The sequence below is a fragment of the Eublepharis macularius genome, chromosome 2, assembly GCF_028583425.1.
Source record: "Eublepharis macularius isolate TG4126 chromosome 2, MPM_Emac_v1.0, whole genome shotgun sequence".
NCBI classification, from domain to species: domain Eukaryota; kingdom Metazoa; phylum Chordata; class Lepidosauria; order Squamata; family Eublepharidae; genus Eublepharis; species Eublepharis macularius.
The window spans coordinates 62,027,306-62,051,767 of NC_072791.1; the positions used below are offsets into that span (position 1 = coordinate 62,027,306).

The 24,462-nt window shown below is 42.1% G+C and overlaps 1 protein-coding gene across 1 annotated transcript in view; it reads right to left on the reverse strand.

The window, feature by feature from the left end:
- FMN1 (formin 1) overlaps window positions 1-24,462 on the reverse strand; it is a 197,426-nt gene that overhangs the window by 68,130 nt on the left and 104,834 nt on the right. Inside the window, exons 10-12 of the mRNA XM_054971273.1 lie at window positions 19,838-19,984; window positions 16,811-16,870; window positions 8,935-9,055 (exon numbers count right to left, since the gene is read on the reverse strand). Of these exons, the coding sequence (XP_054827248.1) occupies window positions 8,935-9,055; window positions 16,811-16,870; window positions 19,838-19,984 (328 nt within the window). The remainder of the gene's footprint in view (window positions 1-8,934; window positions 9,056-16,810; window positions 16,871-19,837; window positions 19,985-24,462) is intronic.

The following is a 24,462-nucleotide window of genomic DNA, read 5'->3' on the forward strand; positions in this document are numbered from 1 at the left end:
ATACAAAAATAAAAATAAATAAATAAGCTAGAATGTCCCAGTGCTATCACTTCAAGTATGCAGACCAAGAGAGTAAGTCCCTTTTGTCTTTGACTCAGAACTGGTTGCTCATCTGTTTTGAGCAAAAAGAATGGAGCAGGCATAAATTAAGGCCACTTTAGTAATCCACAAGAACTTGGAGGAGATATAGGTAAAATGGGTCTTTCAAAGTTTACTATTTAAATATCATTAAAACTACAAGCAGGGAACCTGCAAGGACTTGTGGAGAGCATTTCATTTCCCTCCCCACACTATTTCCTCTTTTTCTTCCCTGGCAGCTATAGCCTCTCTCCTTTTTTCTCCTTCCCACCACCCAACTTTATCTGCCCCCACTTTGCCTCTAGCTTTTCCACCTTCCCTCCACCTGGAAGCCTCTCCCTGAGAAAATGTCTAGCTGAGTTGCACAGTGCCAGGCATTAGACCAGGCCCAATTTCATGGTACCAGCATGGCACATGGTACTGTTGCATGATGCCACCTAAGCCCAGTTGTACAGTGCTAGCTAGACCTGGCTGAGCTCAGTTGTGCAGTGCTGGCTGGGCCAGGCTAGCCCTAGTTCTCTGAGCAGTGAGACTCTGGTGGTTGCCACTCAGTCTGTCCCCAGTGAGTCCTCCTCAGGCTTACTATTCCCCCTCTGGCAGGAGAGGATCCCTCACCACCAGTGAGCATTTCCCAGAGCCACTCAGATGGGGGTGGGGTGGGGGTGGGAATGGTGAAAAACGGGGAGAAAGAATATCAGCAGTGTCTCACCGTGACATTAAGCATGTCGCCAGGAACACCAGGGATGCTCTAGTATTTGGGCAAAAGTCTATGATTAAAATGTAGAAGTTTGCCCAAATACAGGTGATATGCTTATATCAATTCTGACACTTGATTGATGTCAGTGCATCACTGGCAACCTGATAATATCACTAGCGAGCCCCCTGAGACCCAGTAAGTCTCTCTTACCTCCTCAAGTTGCCTGGGGAGGGGGAACTAGCAACCCTAGTCCTCCTCCATCAGGGGACATCACAGAATAAGTGGAGAAGATGTTTGCAGGAACACTTTGGACTCCAAGTTGCTTGGTTTACAGAAACAAAGTTTACAAGGTCAGCAACATTGTTGTGGTTGTCTAACAACCTTCAAAACAGCCATGGAAAGCTCAGAGGGCATTGTTGCTATTACTTTTAATCCTCAAGTGTATTTTTGCTGTAGATTTCAAATTTTTCTGCCAACCTAGGAATTCCTTCAGGTTTATAGAGAAATCCTCCTGATCTGTTCCTAGCTCTATTTTACAGATCTAATGATCAAAACTCTATGCCCCATGTTTATAATGTTCTTTTTTCATAGTATTGGTTATACCATATGTGTTTTGTACTTCTACTTTAGCTTAGGCATATAGCAAATAAAAGTAAAATTAAGAAAAAAGGGGTTTGATGTATTGTCGAAGGCTTTCACGGCCAGAGAACGATGGTTGTTGTGGGTTTTCCGGGCTGTATTGCCGTAGTCTTGGCATTGTAGTTCCTGACGTTTCGCCAGCAGCTGTGGCTGGCATCTTCAGAGGTGTAGCACCAAAAGACAGAGATCTCCCAGTGTCACAGTGTGGAAAAGATGTCTTTCTGGAGTAGCCATTTGCCTGAAGAGGCATAATGAAAACATTAGTGGATCGTGCAAGATGGATATGTGAGCCGCACTTTCTCAATGAGGAAATTAATCATCTAAACCACGCACTTCAGGCAAATGGCTACTCCAGAAATGAAATCCGAAGAGCAATCAAACCCAGGATGAATCAAACAACCAAGGAAAAACAGTCTCCTACAGGAAAAGTGTTTTTGCCATATATCAAAGGAATTACTGATCAGATGGGAAAGCTCATGAAAAAGCATAACCTTCAAGCAGTATTCAGACCCACCCGAAAAATACAACAGATGCTACGATCAGCAAAAGACAGTAGAGACCCCCTCACCTCTGCAGGAGTATTCTGTATACCCTGCAGCTGTGGACAAGTTTACATCAGGACCACAAAGCGTAACATCCAGACAAGAATAAAAGAACATGAAAGACACTGCAGACTTGGACAACCTGAAAAATCAGCAGTGGCTGAACATAGCCTAACTCAAACAGGGCACAGTATCTTATTCCAGGACACCAAAATACTGGACAACACTTCCAACTACATTGTCAGACTGCACAGGGAAGCCATTGAAATTCACAAGCATAAGCAAAACTTCAACAGGAAAGAAGAAACCTTAAGAATGAACAGAGCATAGTTTCCAGTTCTGAAAAACACCAGGCTAACAAAACACTCTATACTCGACAATAGCCCTGCAGAGAAGATTAGCACATCAAGCACCAATCCATATGCAAAAGAACCTCCTCAGGATACAGTGAAGCCTCCCGCCATTAGCATTCCACACCCTGGGAAACTCTTACAGGATGACTCAGCTCAACCCCACCCCTCCTGAGTAGCTACAAATGACCTGCCAACATCTTTTCCACACTGTGACACTGGGAGATCTCTGTCTTTTGGTGCTACACCTCTGAAGATGCCAGCCACAGCTGCTGGCAAAACGTCAGGAACTACAATGCCAAGACTACGGCAATACAGCCCGGAAAACCCACAACAACCCAAAAAGGGGTTGTTGTTGTTAAAAAAAAGGCAGACCGGTATTCATCACTGTTATGTTTCCAGACCACCTTAACTCCATCACACTGAGATGTTTTCCACAAATAAAATAATACTAACATTTAAGAAAAGACTAACAAAGTTAACAAAGTTAAATATTTTCACACCATGGCAACACATCTAAGACTCTGGACAGTGTATTTGCTTGAAAACTATTGTTTAGATTTAGCAATTGGTGCAGCCTATGAATATGTGAAATGGGGGAAATGAAGAATTATGAAACAAAAATACCAGTAAAGAGCCCTCCAGTTAAGGAATCCATAATTAAACAACATATCACAGTTAACTGGAAAAATCCCTACTGGCCTTGGTACACTGTACATCATGGAAAATTTTCTTCAACACTTGGAACCCTTTCCAATTCCTCTTTAGTGTCCTTGTCTCCATCCCCACTATAATTTACCTCTTCCCACATTATTATTGTTAATAGCCAGACTTCCAGTTTAACCTGCCCCAATGTGCCTAACTGTGCCTGCTCCATGGGTAATGAAAAGAGTGAAGGAATTAGGGAGTCAATCATTGGTCCTCCTGGCAAGCCCATTGTTTCCTTGACCTCTTAAGCTTTTTTACAACAATTTTCCAGAAATGGCCACATGCGAATAGCGTACCATTTAACACAGAAAGTGACTAGCCAAGCAGTAAAGCTATACACTAAACCCTATACACTTGGGAACATTATCCTGTGCATTTCAGGACCCCCTTTATCTTTTAATATTAACTAGGTCAATTTTTGCCAGAGTCACTCAAACGAAAAGAACCATAATAGCTTATGGGATATCTCAACACATATTATCTTTTAGGATGTCACTCACAACACAGGTTATATCTCACGTAGTCAGATTTCTATAACTATACTCAAAGAATAGATTCTCAGTGGCCATTAATGTGATCACTTGAGTCCACTGATGTGATCAAAAGTGAAGCATGCCTAAGTGTGGGGCTTAATCAATAGAACTCAGGTTTTTAACAATTTAATTCTGTTCATTTCTATGGGATATCAGTACACCTATTTCTGCAATGTACTCCAAATTAATATAATGAAGTTGCAGCAGCTTTTTAAAATGTGCCATGAAACTAATGTTTCTTTGCTTATGCTGTTAGTAGTATGTTGACACATATAAATTTTACTTATACTTTGCTACTAAACAGTTATTTTCAGGAAAGTGATGATGCTTTCTAATTAATTAAATTGAGGTGTAGCCTATGCTGATTACTTTGCTACTAATGTATATCAAATTAATACTTTTATTTCTTGACTATACATATTCTTCAGATTTTACAACCTAAGTCAAAAAAATTTAACATAAGTTTATCTGAGATATTACAGTGGGTGAGTCCCCCTTAAAGTCTTTACATTATGACTTGACTTTTGGTTGACACTATTCCTTTAAAGCCTTAAGTGAAAGAACCAAGTAAAGTACATGGAACGTGATATGTCTATATCAAAAGGATAAAAATATCAGTGGCCCCTTCTGTGTTTGAACTCCTGGTTCCGTAGAGTCTAGGAATTTAAAACTGGAGACTTAGAGCAGAGAGTCATTTACTCTGGTATGAAGTGTTGATTTGGATTAACTTCTACCTTTTTATTTTACTTAAAGGAAAAAGACTCTCTTAACAACATCATTTCAAGTATGCCTGAAATCAGACCAGCGCTGGCTGTCTTTGTAGTAATTTTTGTATTTGCTTATCTGATGTGAAAAAACCAGTAGAAGAAACAACTGCATTTCCTGATTGGAAAATAAGCACATCACCAATTTTTAGCATGGTAGTTTGCTTTCTCTGATCACGCAAACTACTTCTGCTATTTAAAATAACAATACAGGAGTATTTATTTGAATGTATACTCTAATGGCAAAAGCCAGTACTGGTATTTAGAATAACCCTAAATGAACTCAGAAACAAATTCAAAAATATGTAGACTCTCAGAACATTACTAAAGCATTCTTCTTATCTAGCTATCTCTGTCTATCCATAATAAAGTTAATATTAACTCCAGTTAATATTGTCCACATGATTTATATAGGAAAATTGTGCTTGCTTGGATAGCTGCACTTATGCATTTCTTAACATAATTTCTGCAAATCACATCTGTTTTAGCTTTAGTCTTTCACTTGTGTTTTGCTAGCAGCCACAGGTTTTTAATGGCTACAATAAACTACAGAGGCTCATCAGATCTTTCTTGTACGTACTAAAACAATATCCTATTCAATTAAAACATTTCATGTAAAATTGTATGAACTAAAAGATGAAAAAGGGAACTCTAAATTAAAATCCAATTTAACTTTAAAGTACCATTGTCGAAGGTGACCAGAGGATAATCTTTGCCTGTGTTTTACAACCTTCTCCTTGGAGATAGAGGGGTCAGTTTCAAAATGCTTTGCCAGTGAGTAAACTGTTTTCTGGCCACCTTTGAGAGTAAGAATTTACACTAAGTCAAAATTTTCCTTACTCCTTCAAGTAGCCAGGACAGCCTTTAGCTCCAGGGTCTATAAAAGCAGAGTCATCTGCCAAAGTTGGCTTTTTAAAGTTTATAATTGCACACTGTGGTTTCAACCATACAACCAAATGTACCTCCCACAGATGACAGTAGGCTAATCTTGTAATGTTTCATGAATGTGACAATGTGTCTATACGGTTACTCCATCATTCTTTTCCATAGATGGATTCCCTTCAAAGGCTGATGATATAGTTGATACCCTAACAGAGTGAGCAACAACACACACTGGAGGCCCATTTGAGATATAATCGATGCCATTCTGTCTCCTTAGAGACACGGGGTTAGGAAAGAACATTGGTAAAACCATTTTTGTGTCCTCTGGTACAAGAATTTACTAAGTCTCTTGCCTTGAAAATGCCAGCAGGGGCCACCATAAGTCAGCTGGAACTTACAGGCACTTTACACACACAGTAAATTAATGGAGCTGCTCAGGAGATGTGCATTCATTTCCAAACTAATGAAAAAAAACAAAATTAAACAATTTTGTTTCATTTATTTCAGTAATAAAAATGAATAGGAAAAACAACGAATGAATATAGGCCACATTTCACTGCTCTGTAGGAGCTTTTCTCCTCTTCTTCTCTTCCCCTTCCTCTGCCTGAACTGAGGACTTTGGGAGATATTAAGGAGAGGACCTTCTCCCACTCATCCACTGAATGACTGGTTTCTGTCAGACAAAACTCCCAACACTGAACCCCTGCACAGAGATGTTATAGCCACTAAAAACAAAGCTTTAAGGGTAAGCTCTTTAAAGTGTACTTTAGTCAACAGCTGTGGGGATTCTTTAATTTGTGAAATTTATAAATCTGTCCCTAGGCTACCAATGGACTTTACAGCATATATAGTTGAGACTGGGCATCTGTGGTGGATTCACCCTTTTTGTCTGAAGTGTTATGCTGTTAAAAAGAGGCAAGCTGCTGGCACTAGACTTGATCTTTCCTGATTTAAAGGACAAAGAATGCCCCAAGGTTTGTGGAGCCACTTCTCCCTGTACTCTTACTTGGAGTCCACAAGGAACTAGGAGCTTTGGCTTTCCTTTTTTCATTTCTGGCAGTAGGCAACAATGCCTTCATTTCCATATACACTGAAGGAGATGCAGGATAATGCACTGGATGAAGGGGAGCAATCTGTCTTGTGCTGATGGCATAAACTGCCTAGTGAGCCACAGGTCTTCTTTCCCTCCATCCTCCCTTATCCCTTTGATTTAGAGCCACAGATCCCTATCTAGAGAAGCAAGGAAGAAGGGGAGATGAAAAAACAAAGTAAGAAAGAATCTGGAGCTCAGAGAAGCTCTAAAGAAAAAATGTTTAGTCTTGATCCAACCCTACATATTTTTATTTTTAAAGTTATGTTCCAAATATTGCATTCCTTAATTGCTTTAAGATAGTAAAAGAGTGAAGTAGTTTTGAGGAGGAAAGCAGGAAAGACACACGGAACATTATGCGCAAGCAAAATAACTTGCGTTTGGAGGGATGTGTGTGTTTCTTTACAATATGCTGCGACATGACCAGTCAATGCAGAAAAAGAAAGATTGCTGTAAGATAGTACTCTGTGTAAACAAATTTTTAAATATGATTACAAATAAAATCAACATTCTTCCTCATTCTTCTGTCTTCATTTTGTAGCTATCACTGAAATCATATGAATGTCAAAGTTTTGAAGTGCTGCCAGCAAGAGTGAAATGTATGGCACCAGGACTACACATTGGAAAAATAGAAGATCAAACACAGATCATATTTCAGCACAAATGAGCACGAGAGAGGGCAGGCCAAGGGTTTTACAGAGCCAAGAGATGAGGGGAGATAGAGCATTCATGTTCACCAAGGCTGAATAAACAACAACTGATACTTCCTTACCACTGTTGACCTTTGAAACTTTCTTTAAGGTGACTATGATCTAATTCAGCCATATCTAAGTGGAAGGATAAATTACATTGTGATGACTTTTATTGTCCTACCTTGAGTAGAACCAACATCTTCAAGTCTTAATGTAAAAGAAAAGTTCTGTTCAGAAAAGAACAACCAGAGAGCTTATCCCTGCTTTAAACAGTAGTTTTAAGCATCATTTTAAGATGCTCAATTCTGATGCAACTTTTTGATGTAGCAAAGCAATTACAAGGCAACTTTCCTTACAACAGGTTGAAACTTTTGTTTAAAATATTAAGATCTTTACAGTGACCATGATCCAGTCATAGCAATCTTAACCAGTTTTAATATGAGTGAATCATCTGTGCATGAAGAAAAGAGTGTTCACATAGAGCTGCACATGTGCTGACAACATGTACACAGCCTGACAATGTATTTGAAGGGGCATACAACAGACCTCACTATGGCTGCACCCTTTGTCACCCACCCCCCCAGTCAAATCACATGCAGCTAACCCAGGCACTCTGCAGTCAGATGATGCTGCATGCTCTGACTGAGTAGGCAGACTTACCCCACTACATGGAGCTGCAGACAATTCACTCAGGTGCTGGTTTTAATCTTACCCTGCAGAGCTGCTGGCTACCAACACAAACCTTATCGTTTACTCATGCACACCTCCTTTTATGCCCTTTCTCTACCCTCCAACTACACTCATTCATCTCCCCATATTACTGTTATCTTTTCTTCCCATCATCATCATCATCATCAGCAGCAGCATTATTTATGTCATTGATAGTCCACCTTTCTTACTCCTGCAGAGGTGAGGGGGTCTCTACTGTCTTTTGCTGATCGTAGCATCTGTTGTATTTTTCGAGTGGGTCTGAATACTGCTTGAAGGTTATGCTTTTTCATAAGCTTTCCCATCTGATCAGTAATTCCTTTGATATATGGCACTTTTCCTGTAGGAGACTGTTTTTCCTTGGTTGTTTGATTCATCCTGGGTTTGATTGCTCTTCGGATTTCATTTCTGGAGTAGCCATTTGCCTGAAGTGCGTGGTTTAGATGATTAATTTCCTCATTGAGAAAGTGCGGCTCACATATCCGTCTTGCACGATCCACTAATGTTTTCATTATGCCTCTTCATTATGCCTCACATTGGTTATGGCTTGGATTGATGGTTTGTTTTAATTCTGAGAATGTTATGAGTTTTTAATGGTTTTATTGTGTGTGATTTTACTTTGTAAACTGAGAAGGTCTTTGGAGGGATGGCATATCATTTTTACATAAAAATAATATCCTAAGAGAAGAATAAAATGGGCTTCCAAGGAAGGCCATGATCCTAAATAGGATAAGATTAATAGAATGGCCCTTCCTGGGACTGTGAACGGAAGCTGGAACACAGCTGCAGGATGGCATCACATGGGTACCTGGCTGCTGAGTTCATTATGGCCTTCCAGAAGCCCCAGAATTCAAAACTGTCTGAGTTGCAGAGGAAGGCTGATGGATACCCTGACTCCTTGGAGAGTGGGAACTCTGCCATGGTCTAGCTACGCACACAATCTCTTTACCTGCATATAAATATTTAGATTGGGGCCCACATGATTACTTTACCCACTATTACAATTAATCTATAGAAGTCTCATATTTATTACATTGCTAACATTTGAGGAAATTTTCTCATATTTCCTGAAGACGTTTTTTGGCACAGGAGAGTAAGAAAAGTATTTACCCCTAGTTTTGTTTCCAGACTTGATCATTATTTTTGTGCCTATTGCCAACTTACCCTTAAACTTCCAATTAAACATGGGTAGGATTGGGTTGCAGGAAGCCCGAACAGAAGATTTTAAAATGGGACGAAGTTCTAATTTACCTTCGAGATCTCTCTTTAGTTTTCTTAAGTCTTTTATTAGATCTTCAAATTTGACTTGGGATGCCTGGAAGAAATCCTGTGGTTCTGGTAGAGGAAACACACTCTTGTCTGTTCCTGCTTCCTAAGCAAGAGAGGAAAAACAACCAGCTAGTATCAAATTTTTGGAAGAAAGAAATCAGTGTTCCCAGAACTATAAATGTAATTAAATGATACATAATCACAGATGAATTGAATTCAGAGGGTTATATGCTGGAAAGACCTAGTATAATACAAGTTATTTACATCCAGAATCCAATAGGAATATGAATCACTGGTAAAATACACTGATACTCATATTTTAACATCTTATTTATTTATTTAGATTTGCTATGTCATGTTATCCCAAAGAATAAGGATGGTTACAACACTTTAAACACCCTATAGATATAAATGCAACCTTTGAAACAAGATTTATAAAGATTCTTGTTACATGTTTATTGCAATTTACCTACCAGTCATAAAAAGATGACTGGGAAATGAGGTAGCTCAGCAAAAGGGGAGCAGACCAAATGAGTACCAGAGACCACTTTTGGGTCACAGATGGCTCTTCATCAGCTGAGTCACTATTTCAATGTCAATAGAAGGTGGCAAAAGAGGGATAGGGAAGGTTAAAGCAAAATTCAAGTTCTCCACAGCCTTGGTCCATTATATCTACGGGACAACCTGTTTCCTATATTCTACCATGGCAACTTCACTCATCTGAACAGGGCCTTCTGCAGGTACCACCCTTCACATAGGCAAAATCAACAGCTGCTCATACACAGGCATTCTCTGTGGTGGCCCTCACTTTATGGAACGACCTGCCTGAGGAAGTTAGGAATGATCCCACTCTCCTGGCCCTCTGTAAACGATGCAAAACCGAACTGTTCAAGAGGGCTTTTTGCTCAGATGGGAGGGCTGTACTGTAAGAAAGTGGCTTCAAGAGATCCATCAGTAAAGCGATAGGAAACTCATCAGTGAAGGGATAAGGAGGGACCAAAGACTTGTCTACTATTTTTGTAAACAGTGATGGTACACAGAGTTCACTACTATTGCTGTAAGTATGATCTTACTGGGTATCTCCGTATGATCTTACTGGGTATCTCCTATATTGTTTAATATATCAGTCATGGAATTTGTCTATGCTTTGTTTCAACACTGTTAAATCTTTAAATGTTACTTTTCATTCTTTCTTTCGCTCTAAATTTTGCAAATTGCATGTATATACTCATTAAAGGTGCAAGCACTCTGTGCAAGTCCCCTGTGCAAGCACAAAGTCATTACTGACCCATGGGGGGACATCGCATCATGACGTTTTCTTGGCAGACTTTTTGTTATGGGGTGGTTTTCCATTGCCTTCCCCAGTCATCTACACTTTACCCCCAGGAACCTGGGTACTCATTTTACCGACCTCAGAAGGATGGAAGGATGAGTCAACCTTGAGCCAGCTACCCGAACTCGGCTTCCACCAGGATTGAACTCAGGTCATGAGCAGAGCTTGGGCTGCAGTACTGCAGCTTACCACTCTGCGCCACGGGGCTTACATATTACATGTATATTGAAATGTCATGATATTGATTGTACTGACTCACACCATGTAATTTGCCTTGAGTCTCAGGGAGAAAGGTGAACTATTAATGACATAAATATTAAATAAAAATAAATGAAGACCTTCTGGGGCTTGAAAATTGTTGGATGTTGATCATTAATTCAAAAATCAAATATCTACAGTCTTTAACAGACTGTTTTTGTACCTTTGGGAAGTAAGTTAATGGTGCAGTAGAATTTCTAACCTTGTAATACTTTTCAGTAGAATGTCTAACCTCATAATGCTCTTAGGGTAAATGGAAAAACACACAATGACCAATTAAAATGGGTGGGTAATAAATATTTTTTAGTAATAATAATTTCAAGTGTTAAAATTGCTTGTGAAAAGTTGAAGTGGCAGGAATGGGAAGAGTGGAGAGAATACCATTAACCACTGGATTATGCTGTTACTGTCTTCTATGGGTTTCCTAAACTTTTAGACTACAGACTTCTGCCTGCCTTGTAGCTTCCAAATAATCTTGAATGACTACATATGATAACCATAAACTAATCCACTAGGCTACCACACTGAGCAGCCCACTTCCACCTGAAATGACTGGAGACAGACCAAGATCCACACCCCATCAAAGGAACCCCTATATCCTATCTGACCCAAACAGCTCTTTTAAGAAGACATTTCAAGTACAGATAAACTTGAATAGCGTTTAAAACTATACGATAATTAGTTACCCAAGAATGTGAGTCCTTTTCAAGCAGGACAGTTAATTATTATTACGAGTTTATGTTAAAATCCTATAAATATGAGAGGCTGAATTGATCAGGAGTGTCTTTTTCAGGGGTCATTTCATAGAAAAAGAGCTGGAGGAACTCAGCATAAATCATTAGCATATGTCATGCCCCTTGACATCACCAGAAGTATGTCATTAGCATAACTGATTTGCATATGCCACACCCCCTGACATCACCTATCCTGGCTGTTTTGTACCCAATCCTGGCCATTCAGCGCTGAAATTGGGCCCAAAATAGCAAAAAGGGGCTGAAAATGGCCGAAAAGGGGCCCAAAATGGTCAAGATTGGGCCGCTGCTGAGTGGGAGAGTGATTCACCACCTGTCAGAGGCCCAATCCAGGCCATTTCGACCCCAATCCAGGCTGAAACGGGCCCAAAATGGCTGAGAGTCAGGTGGGTGGGGCCACCTGACATGTGACCTCTTTGGGGAACTGCTGGAACTGCGTTCCTGCACGTTCCTCCTCGAAATGAGCCCCGGTCTTTTTAGAGGGACTGCTTGCCAATGACCTGCTTATTTTTGAGGTAAGAAAACTTCATGGACTCACGTAATTCTTCTGCTTTAAAGTTCTATGTAGATAAGACAGATGGTATGATTTTCTGTTGATTTAGCCAACATTAAGAGAGCTGAATTATTACATTTTAATAAAGGCTTAAGAATGGAAGCAGAGATTCTCTAATAGTATTTTATACCCAGTAATAAATCTGAAATGTTCTTGCCAGGAATTAAATGATTTGATATAGGAAATTTAACAAGACACTTAGGGCTTCTTAAGTGCACACCTATATATGAATCAGACCTGATCAGTTTCATCCAGAAGAAGACCCCCTGAGTTCAAAGTGGATTGGTAGCTATTGAAAAAAGGGATGGACTTGGCCCTGTCCATCACAGTGCATCACAAACTTTGTCTTGGAATCTCTTACAACTAGCCTCTAAGGTTATTGTCAAGAAACTGACTTGCCTAGTCGGTTTCTTGGTTTAGTTTAGGTTTTGGATCTCATAGAAGCTGGGATTGAACTATGCAAGTGCAAAGATGTCATAGCTTCAAGGTCTTGCACTGACACAGCATCATTTAGCAAAGGACCTTGAGTGAGAGAGTATGTGCACTGTCCTTGATTGGCTAATTGGAATCAGGCTAGTAGCTACAGTTTTGGATAAAACAAGGGTCCTCATTCTAGCTTGTCCCCTGCCAGACCCCTATTGCTTTTGGACATATAGTTTCAGAAGGATATCTGCTTTTGTGCTCTGCACTTGCTCACCTAGATTGTGGTCAGCCCAGGATTTCTGTCTCTGGATTTTGAGACTTTGGAACTTTTGTTTGGACACTTTTGGTTTAGCCTGAAAGATAACCTCAAACTGGGTGAACGAAAATCTGATTAACTGTGTTAGTTTAGTTATCAAGTGTTTATTGTTTTCCTTTCTGTATGTCTGTACCCTTCTGCACTTCTGTTAATAAACCCTTTGAAGAATAATTTTGTGTGCTCTTTGGGAATTTGCAAACTTCCATCTGAATCCAGTACTCTGGCCCATTTTGGTCACAGCTACCCAAATAGTTGTTTAGTGGAACTCAAACTGCAAGGTGGTCTACCTTGCAGGTTGACTTCCTGTCTAAAACCTGGTAGGGCTGGAAACTTGCCTCTCAGTTCCACAGCTGAAGGTTTAGTCAAGAGAGGCTGGTGGCAGCTTGTTACTCTGGAAGTGAGGAGGACTCACTCCCAGTTTGGAGTGTTTTGCTCTTGACACCCAATCAGGGTGGCTTTTGGATACAGCTGTCCTTGATAGTCATTATTACACCCATACTGCACATAAGTGTTTGAGCTGGAAAGAGAGTGAATGGGCTGAGCTCATGGCAGACTTGAGATTCAAACCAGAGATTTCCTAATTCGTAGCTCAGTCTCTTAGCCATTAACCAAGCCAACTATCACAGATGTAATCTAAATGTTTCTTAATAAAGCTGTAGTTGAAGGACTTAAGATCATTCTTAAACTCAAAGAACGAGAAATTCTGTTAACAGGACAAGAAGCTATTTGTTGCTGATGACGAACCTGATGAATTAAATGTCTCATACAGGGGTCACCAAAGTGACATCTATGGGAATCATGGTACCTGCTGACACTTTTCCTGGCATCTGCCAAGTGTTTTTAAAAAGTGGGTAGGGCCAGGTGAGGCTTTTGCCCAGCAGGACTTCCAACTCACCATTAGAAATCTGATTGGCAGATACTTAAAATGTTGCTTCAGTAGCAGCAGCAGTCACCACAGTACAAGGAATTTGACAGCACAACTGAAAGTAAACTGCATGTATGCAATACAATATTTTAAACAATATGTTCATTTTAAAAGCATCCTGCTCAACATAACTTCTGCCTGAAATGTTCAAGACTTAAGTTATGCATGACCTCATTCCTGGAAATTTTGTGGTTGGCTCTACCTCCTGCATCAGCCTTTTGTAGTTGTAGTGTCAGAATTCCAGATGAGCCCAGAGGCTTGAAAAGGTTGGAGATGGAGACTCCTTGTGATGGTACAGTATCCCTGTTGATAAAATGCTAAGGCATGGTGTTAAATATCACAACATGGAGTAAGCATTTTACCACAGGGAAGCTGATACCCTGAAGGCAACCCTGCCTCTTACTAACATGGGTTTAGGAGTAGCTTGGTAGCTTGAATCCATGGACTAAGGCATGAGAACCTCAGGGCTACAGAGAAATTCACCACTGTAGATGCCAAGGCTTGCAAACAAACAGAGTCTGCTCACTCCTCCATCCACCCCAGGTTTATGGGCATATCAATTCTACTTGCTGTTTGGAGTAGTCAAATCATTTTTAAGTCATGTTAATAGGATGGACTCCCATGCAAACTTCTGCCCATGCATACTGTATTGCTCTGATCTATTCTGTCAAAACTACAAAGGAATAGTGAAGTCATATCATGTTATAGACTTCCTTCCCTTAGAACCCACTCAGGCTATCATATTCAGCCATATGTTTTAGCAGAAACCTGTCACTAGCAATCAAGGGTCTACATTAAGAGTATCTGCCAACCCTAACCACCAGGTATCTTCTGGACTTCCGTCTCCTCTTGACTCTGGTGCCTAATCAATCACCCATCCACTGCATACTAGAAGCTATCAACTTCCAATCCAGGCATGAATTAGTTCACACTTCCCTAACTGAATGAAGACATGTACCGTGTCCTTATTAATTACCTTCCTTTACTTCTTGTACAGGTGCCCTATAGTACAAAGATAACATTCCATCAGGTGCTTTGGGGGGGCGGGGTGGGTGGGTTTGCCTCTTATTCCTTTTTAGCCTTTTTCCTGTTGGCTTGTTCTTTGTCCCACTAGTGTCCTTTTGTACTTTTTAACACACTCCTACCATACCCTATGCACTTTGTGTGCCCTGACATCAGGCACCTTTTTTGGCTTGTGAGTACAACTAAAAGTGATCCCTCACGCCTATCTCTTTTGGAACTCATTTGGGAGTCTTCCATCTAAAGACCCATAATTCTCCAGGCCAGGTCATATGCTTTATTAATGCATCTACCCCTACATATACTCAAAAAATCTGTAGCATTATGCTAGTTATGCCTGTTTATGAGTTGTAACTGTGTACTATATGCAGTGTGTACAAGTGACTATCCTGTTGTTTTGTTATGTTTTTTTTCATTGTATTCTTCCTAGTTTGTGCCTTTGTAGCTATTACATTATTTGTCCATTTAACAGTAGTAAAACCCCATTATCACACTTCAGTGTAGAGGCTTTAATTCCTCACAGTTGTAATAATGTAGAGGACGCAGTCCACTCTGCTTGTCTTCCCTTCCTTTCATTCCTCCCCCCTCACTTTCAGGTTGCAGTGTTGGTTAGCATTACACATGGGAACCCAGTATATATCAGATAGGTCCTGATTTATACATTAATTCTTCTTGTTCTGGTCCACACTGTAGACAGGCTCAGAGGGATATCTCTAAGGGCTGGAGGACGAAAAGTAGCCATTTGGATAACCTCTTGGTTTGACAGCTTATAAACATAAACATACATTACAAGCGATGGGTTGGATTCAGTGATCCATCACCAGAAGGCTCTGATGGATCCAGAGCTTTCCCTTGTCTCCCTTTCCCCAGCAGTCTTTTGTGTCCCCATGAAAGTCCTAGGGTTCTGTGGGACCCATACGGAATAATATCTACATGGGTAGAGAGGTATGATGCCCCCTTTCCCCTCTTCTTTGTCCTTAACTAGCAGAAATGGCACTAGAAGTGTTTTTAAAATTCAAATTATTTTAGAGGGGAAAGGTCAGGTGAAATCAGGGGTTGAAAATTTCTGAGGTAATTCTACATAGAAATCTCTGAGGTAAAATCAGCACATGCGCAGACTTTAGTTCTTATACTCTTCACAGATTCTTAAATTCTTATGCTTAGAGGCTTTTGTTTCTGTGTTTTCCCCAAACACTCTAGTACACTTTCTTTCTATGCTGGTGCTCCCTTCATAGTACCTCAAACCCCTTCTTCTTCCAGTACCAGTGCTTTCCTCCAGTTTTTGACTGTAGGTCTCCAAAAGGAAGTTTCCAACCACACATGAACAGGGATTTCTTCACTCTCCAGAGCCCTGTGGCACAGTGGTAAGCTGCAGTACTGCAGCCCAAGCTCTACTCACGATCTGAGTTCAATCCTGGTGGAAGCCAGGTTCAGGTAGCCAGCTCAAGGTTGACTCAGCCTTCCATCCTTCTGAGGTTGGTAAAATGAGTACCCAGTTTCCTGGGGGTAAAGTGTAGATGACTGGGGAAGGTAATGGCAAACCACCCCGTAAAACGTCTGCCAAGAAAACATCATGATGCGACATCCCCCCATGGGTCAGTAATGACTTGGTGCTTGCACAGGGGACTACCTTGACCTTTTATCATTTCCACTAGAAGTTACATTCCAGGGGCAAAGAAGAGATCAGAACTATATATATATATATATATATATATATATATATATATATATATATATATATATATATATATATATATATATATATATATATATATATATATATATATATAGTATAACACAGAGTTAAATTCACTGATTGCACTTAATTTAAGCATCATTAATGTTACGCTTTACTGTTGAGCTTGTATACTCAAAAGCACTTTCCATATGGGGAGAACAGAGAGCTGTGTGTGAACAGTATTCTGCACTTCCCTTGGAACAGCAATATTTGTTCTCTTGCAAGGATTTATCAAAATAGTTCACATATATTAGAAAATTTATATGCCATCTCTTCAGAGATCCGCTCAGGGCAACTTACTACCAAATATAATAAAACAAGGGCATTTAAAAAAACCCTCAAAACATTAAAACAAGCCAAATTCATTAAAAAAACAATGCAGGGAATAACAAAAGCACAAAACAAAGAACAGTCTAAAATTATACTGTGTAATATTCCTTGAGTCTCAGGGAGAAAGGTGGAAATAAAGTAAAAAAGATAAAATCTCTTAGTTAAAAGACTAGATTATATCATAGTAACTGATTCAAATAAATGATTTACCTTGTCACAATGGCGTAGGAAATATGTCACAACATAATCCACAAGATTAATTCTATTATCCTACAAGGAAGAAAAGATTAATCAAAGACTGAAAGATATTGGTAGGGATGTAATGAGGATTTTTTTTAATAGCATGCCTTTATGTATGTATGTATGTATGTATGTATGTATGTATGTATGTATGTATGTAGAAACAAACACCTTTTACATTCATAGATTATAGTAAGTTGTTGACTTCCAAAATCATATAACATTAAACGTGCATGAAATAGATAAGGTAAACATTCAAAATATATCTGCCATATGTCCACAAAATCTGGATGTATAATTTAATGAATAATCATAAATTTTATATTTATTTATTTAAAATATTCCTACACTACCTTTCCACCCAATTTACTCATTATATTTGAAGCTTGGTTGCCACTCTAAACCTCTTTCTAATTATCAGCTCCAAGATTATATTACTGATTATATTACCCTTGTAAACCCATTGAAGTGATTGAGCTTAGAGGAGTGTAATTCCACTTAGTATTGCATTGTCGGCAGGGTTGCGAAGCTGGGCCTGGAAACCAGTGAGAGACTGGGGATGGGGATATGGGAGGCAGCCAGTGGTGACGGTGAGATGTCACTTCCAGGAAAAACCATCGAGTTTTTGGTCATTCCTAGAGAGAACTGATGTCACTTCTGGATTTGGTCCTCTCTAGGAATCGCTGAAAAGTCTATAGTTTTCTGGTGATTCCTAGAAATGCATGACATCATTTCTGGGTTTTTGCTTGAAGTGATGTCATAACAGTGGCCCAATGGCCATTTTCTAAAAAAAATATTCTTCTGGCAGGAAAAAAGAGGCAGGTTATCCCTGGTCCCCACCAGAACTGATAACACTAACTGTCAGTGTGAAAATGTTCGTTTTGTAGATTGGCTGGATTGTATTGTATAGATAAGTTCCCATATTGGCATTGTACAAGTATTAGGACTACTGACTGTGACTTATCTGCGTAATCTGCACGTAATTACCCACGTAATCCGTGCTTTTACACACAGTTTGTGTAATGTGTGACCTGGAAAATCAGTTCATATAAGCAGCCAAGACTTAAAGTCTTCTGATGCAAAGTGATTCGGATCCCCATAAGAAACCTAATGCGAGTGAAGTAAAATAAATGGTTTGCCTACATTAGCAGTGGTGTAACAGCAAGCAAGAGCCAGTTTGGTTTAGTGGTTAAGAGCACAGGACTCTAATCTGGAGAGCTGGGTTTGATTCCTCACTCCTCTACTTGAAGCCAGCTGGGTGACCTTGGGTCAGTCACAGCTCTTCCAGAGCTCTCTCAGTCCCATCCACCTCAAAGGGTGTTTATTGTGGGGATAATAATGACATACTTTGTAAACCACTCTGAGTCGGCATTAAGTTGTCCTGAAGGGCGGTATATAAATCGAATGTTATTATTATTATTATTGGCACTGATGGTTGTTATGTACAGATACCCGTACTTTACTTGTACAGGAGATGGATAGAATGGACTGGAGGTGGATACATGACTATCCCATTATATGGTATAATGGGAAGTCTTAAGTGACAGAGCTGAAGATATAGTAATCTCTGTCTTCCTTACCATACATAGGATGCTATGATAACTCCTGCTTAAGCTGCTATAGTTATTACACACAGGGCTGACATGTTACAGATTTAGCTAAAATTGGGGAGTAAAAAACAAAAGCCTGTGTCCTGCATCTGACTTCCTAATACTTTCTCTGGCCCATTTAGCTCTGTGCTTCTGCCATGGGCAATTTAGCCTTTTTAAAGGGAGAAATGTTTATTCTGTATTAGAAGCTTTTATAGCCTGTGTTGCCTACCAAAGATCTAAAAGATTAAACTCATGAGCCATGTTATGTGGTGAAAAAAAAAACACACACAAAACTCTATAGGATACACAACTGATCATCACATATTGGCAACTGGGTATTCTGTGCATTTCACACATTAACAGTGCAATCCTAAGCAGAGTTACACCAGTCTAAGCCCATTCATTTCAATGAGCTTAGACCGGTGTAACTCTGCTTAGGATTGCTCTGTAAGTTATTTCATTCATATAAATCTCAGCAAAAAAGAAACCATTTTATATCAAATATAATAATATTGCTCATATTTATATACTCCTTATGTAGGGTATTGAATCAATTTAGTCAAGCTGAACTAGAAAGACAAATGAACTGTGCTTCAGGTATGAAATAACTAGTTACAGGAAATTATTAAATAGCACAAAAAGAAAGACACTAAAGTGTATTATATGTGGAATGTCTTTGAAGTGTATATTTGCTTTTGTAGAGCATACAAACAGCTATCAGAGTATGATTTAGCTCTGCAAAACATATAAAGAGTATGTATTAAATCCAATTTCAATTTTATTACTATTGTGCAGCAGTAAAATAGTCAACTATACAAGCCACTATTTTTTATAAATGCAACACAACTTTATTGGCAACTGAACCAGCTGCCTAGATAATACATACAGACTAGGAAATCAGACTATAATGTATAATTTATTATAATTTTTGCAATAAAACCATCGAGGAGAAATTATGCCTTTAAACTTTTATCCTTTTAGCCCTACAACATCTTGGGTTCTTGGGAGCTAAAGGAATAAATAAACAACAAATATGGGATATAGCCTTTAAAGTTGACACAGCACAGGCCCAATCTGCTCTGGCAGCTAGGAATGCTGGCAAAAATTTTGCCCTGGCAAACTACCTCCATACATTAGAATTCCCTAAATACTTTAGAGCCTTTACCTTGGCCTGCTTCAATGTGTTATCATCAGCCTTCCTTAAAGGGAGATATTCTCGTACTCCATATTCTCAGTGTATCAGCTCATCAGCGGGGCATGGCTGATACATTTGAACATGTCCTTTTGCACTGTTCATTTTTACAAGAACATTCAGAAAAATGCATACTGGATTGAAGTAAAAATAAGATTTACAGATCAAGAGCTATGGAGAAGAACAATATACCTTTCAATGTGAAATACTTACTCTACTTTTAACATCCTTCAGTTTGGGAAGTATTTCCAAACCAAATCCATCTGCTTGACCACGTGTTCTGTTTCCTCCATTCATGTAATTCCCAAAAGCCAGAATCAAACCCAAAATGTCTTTCACAGTTTTCATGTCCAGCAACTCCTGAAACATTAAGACAAGTTTGCTAACACCAGAGAGCACAGCAAAAGGCAAAATGCTTGAATCTGATTTGTTCTCCATGTATCACTGTTCTGGTATATAATGTATTTTATTTAGATCATTTATATCCTTCTTTGCTGTGTATATAAAATGGTATTAAACAAGACACCAATCAACAGCATAAAAACTAAGACACAATAAAATCCAGGGGCTGATTAAAATAATTGAAATCCTTCCAAAATGATATTTTATTTTCTTTAAGACTAACGAATAGAGATAGGCACGGACCGGCATTTGCCTACGGACCGCCGGTTCGGGGTTCGTGGGCAAACGGTCCACGAACTTTTAATGGACCAGGCCCCGTTCGAGAACCGGTTCGAGTCAGAAAAGGCCTTGGTTTTCCCACAGATTTTCACTTCAGTCGACTAGCTCTTTAGAGAGCTAGAGAAGAAGAGCAAGGAAGAAATGAATGAGAGGTACAAAGAGAGGCTTAAGTGACGGAAAGTGGACAGGACCTGGAACAATTGGTTACCCGGCTTCTTAATTTATGCTGGGGTTATTGCCAGGGCGTAGCCCAGTCGGGCTGCGCAGTTATTTCAGTACTTGGATATTATATTCAAGGGATACACGGGCTTCTCGGGTGCTGCATGGATGCAGTACGATGAGGAGTTTCGTATGCGGGCGGCCATGAACCCGAATATCCCATGGGATCGGGTTCACCAGGAGCTTTGGCTTCACGTTATGTCTTCTGCTAAGCCAAACGTGACAGATAGATCGGACAGTGGGCATGTGGTGCACCGCTCTTCGCAGGCTTCGAGCTCCCGCAGCGTTGCGGGGCAGCCGGTTCAACCCCGGCTACTGTGCTGGGAGTTTGCGTGCAAGGGATCCTGTATGCGGAAGCCTTGCCAATTCAGGCATGAGTGCCCCTCCTGTGGGGGTTCCCACCCGTATAATTCATGCCCCAGGGGTAAGCAGCCATGGGGTGGGAAGAAGTCAGGAGGTGGTGGTTCAGGGGGTCAGCACCCACCTGGAAAAGGGCCCCAGCCCGATAAAGTTGAGGGTCCTTAGGCGACTCTTGCAGGATTATCCTAAACAGGTTGATGCAGTTTATTTGTTTCAAGGGTTCAAAGAGGGGTTTAGAATTCCGTTTCAGGGTGTTAGGGTTCCGTATATGGCTGATAATCTTCGTTCGGTCATAGGGAAAGAGGACGTAGTTAGGGAGAAGATTGGTAAGGAGTGTGCTGTGGGTCGTGTGCTGGGGCCGTTTTCAGCCCCGCCGACCCCCAACTTTAGAGTCTCTCCTTTGGGTGTAGTGCCCAAGAAGGCACAGGGGGAGTTCTGCTTGATCCATCACCTGTCATTCCCTAGAGGGGAATCGGTGAACGATGCCATACCCGAGCATTTATGTTCGGTGCAGTACACGCCATTTGATCAGGCAGCCAGGGTGGTTCAGCGGTGTGGGGCAGGGGCTGAGATGACGAAATGCGATATTAAGTCGGCCTTTCGCCTTCTGCCGGTGCACCCCAAAGATTTTGAGTTGTTGGGCTTTGCCTTTGATAGGGAATTTTATATGGACAGGGCATTGCCGATGGGCTGCTTTATTTCGTGCGCAGCCTTTGAACATTTTAGTTCATTCCTCGAGTGGGAGGTGCGGCGGAGGTCCGCCAGTCGGGATACGGCCCATTATTTGGACGATTTTTTGTTCGTCGGGCCAGCGGGGTCAGGTCAGTGCGCTCATCTCATTGCCGTCTTTATGGCCTTGGCGGATGAGCTAGGTGTGCCATTGGCGCATGAGAAGACAGAGGGTCCTTCGCAGGTGCTGACCTTTTTAGGGATAGAGCTGGACACAGTCCAGCAATGTTTTAGGTTACCTCGGGAGGAGGTAACCGAGCTTCAGTCTCGGGTGGTTAGGATGCGGTCTCAGCATAAGGTGACACTTGTAGAGCTACAACAGCTTGTGGGTTTCCTTAACTTTGCCTGCAAGGCTGTTGCCCCGGGGAGGGCCTTCCTGCGTCGGCTATGTGATGCGATGTCAGGTTTGCGTGCCCCTCATCACCGGCTGAGGTTATCCAGGGGCATGCAGGCTGATCTCGCCGTATGGGAATCCTTTCTAGCTGATTTCAATGGAGTGTCCCTGTAGCGGGAGGTTCTGTTGCTCGAGGCCGAGCTCCAGGTGACGTTGGACGCATTGGGATCCACTGGCTTCGGTGTTTATTTCCGGAGGCATTGGTGTGCGGAGCAGTGGCCGCCAGTTTGGCGTGCATTCGCAGTAGTTTGGGACTTCACCTTTTTGGAATTCTTTCCAATGTTGGTGGCGGTTCACTTGTGGGGGCAAGAGCTGGCCAATCACACGGTTCACTTTTGGACCGATAACCAGGCGGTAGTCCAGGTGGTTAATTCACTGACTTCAAAGTCCCCTAGGGTAATGAGGTTAGTGAGGGAATTTACTTTGTTGTGCCTTCGTAGGAATATTCTGTTTAAAGCCAAGCACGTTCCTGGGGTGGACAATGGTCTTGCAGATGCTTTGTCTCGCCTGCAGATGGAGCGTTTTTGGCGACTCGCTCCGGAGGCCGATCGGCAACCGGCTCGGATGCCACCGGAGCTGTGGCAGCTTGGGAGGCCGAAGTGTATCGGGCTATTCAAGTAGCCATTGCACCCAGCACACGGAGAGCTTATCGGCGAGTGGTAGGCCAGTTGGAGGAGTTTAGGAAGACAGTAGGTTTGGCATATAGCTGGCCGGTACTGGTAGAACATGTGCTTCGATTTTGTATCTGGCAAAAAGGTAGGGGGTTGGCAGTTAGATCCATTAGGGGGCAGTTGGCAGCGTTAGCCTTCATCAGCAAAGCCCGGGGATTGCCTGAGGCCACGGGCGATTTCCGGGTGAGGATGATGCTGGAAGGATGGGCTAGGGAGAGTGCCCGGGGCGTGGATTCTCGCGAACCCATCTCCCCAGCAATTCTTAGAGGGTTGAAACCAGTTTGGAAGGAGGTTTGCACGTCGCCCTATGAGGCGGCGCTTTTTCATGCGGCCGCTTTGATGGCCTTTTTTGGGGCCCTCAGGGTCAGTGAACTCGTGGCCCAGTCAGGGAAGGACGCTTCTGGTCATGCTCTGCAGGCCAGGGACTTGAAATTTGAAGGGAGCAACGTTACCCTTACGATTCGATGGTCCAAGACTGACCAGTGGCACAAGAGGGCAGTAGTGAGGTTGGGCCCTTGTGCTGAGGTGGGGTTGTGCCCGGTTAGGGCTCTGCGCAGGTATTAGAAGGTGAGAGGGGACAGCGATGGTTGGCTATTTACGCAGCAGAGCGGCGCTCCCCTTACGCATTACAAGTTTTGGGCGGTGACGAAGAGGGCTTTGGCGAGGTTGGGGCTGAATGGGGTAAAATTTGGTACCCATTCATTCCGGATTGGGGCAGCTTCCACTGCTGCCACTATGGGGTATACTGGGCAGACAATTCAGCGTGTGGGTAGGTGGAGGTCGGCTGCCTACCGTTCCTATGTTCGCCCTCTTTCCCATTCGAACGTTGTTAATTGATTGTTTCCTTAGGTGTTGGAGAGCACGGTGCCAAGCAACGGATCCTGATCTGTGGGCACAGTTATGTTTTTTGGGCGGCCCATCAGGCGAGACGGACGTCAGTGGGGTCACAGCTTGGATTGAGCGAGAAGGCTGTGGTTGAATGGCAGGGTCGCTGTGGCCTCAGGTGGTCGGGCCTCTTGCCTTTGTTGTTTGGAATGGGGCGGCGTGAACCCCCCCATATCCTAGTTATACATTTGGGTGGCAATGATTTGGGGATGCTCCAGGGCAAGGCCCTGTCTGCACAGGCACAGTCTGATCTGCGCCTTATTGCTGACCACTGGCCGGGGGGTGCTGATAATTTGGTCAGCAATGATTCCTCGCTTGGTTTGGAGGGAGGCTGGGTGCCGTCAGGCCATCGAACGGGCAAGGATGAAGGCCAATAGGGCCATTCAGAAGGCACTGGAAGGAGGGCTGGGGGTGTACTTGCCTCATCCTAGGATCAGGGCCGGGGTGCCAGGCCTCTACAGGGGCGATGGGGTGCACCTTTCTGAAGCGGGCAACCAAATATTTTTGGACGACTTGCGGCAAGGGCTACAGTTGGCCTTAGGCTATAAGTGGGGCGCCAGGGCCTAAGCAGAGGCTTGTCCTTGGCGTTGGCAGGTTTTGGGTTAGTTAGGGTGCGGGCCGGCGAGCACCCTTGGCGCTTCCCCCTTTAGTGGGAAGAGGGGCCTGCCTGGGGGCTGGTACTGCTTTGACGGCTGCCAGTTGCAGGGGCAGGCTGCCTTTGGAAACCCCAGCTTGCGAGTCCTTACCTCACTGCTATATGGCTGAGGTGTTAGGAGCTTGAGAGGGGGGTGACCACGTTGCCTGGCCAGCCGGGTCCGCGCCATCCGTGGATGGGTCGCACCCGGGGCTTCGGGGCTCACCCAGACAGGTCAGGGCAGTGGTCCATGGGGAATCCCATG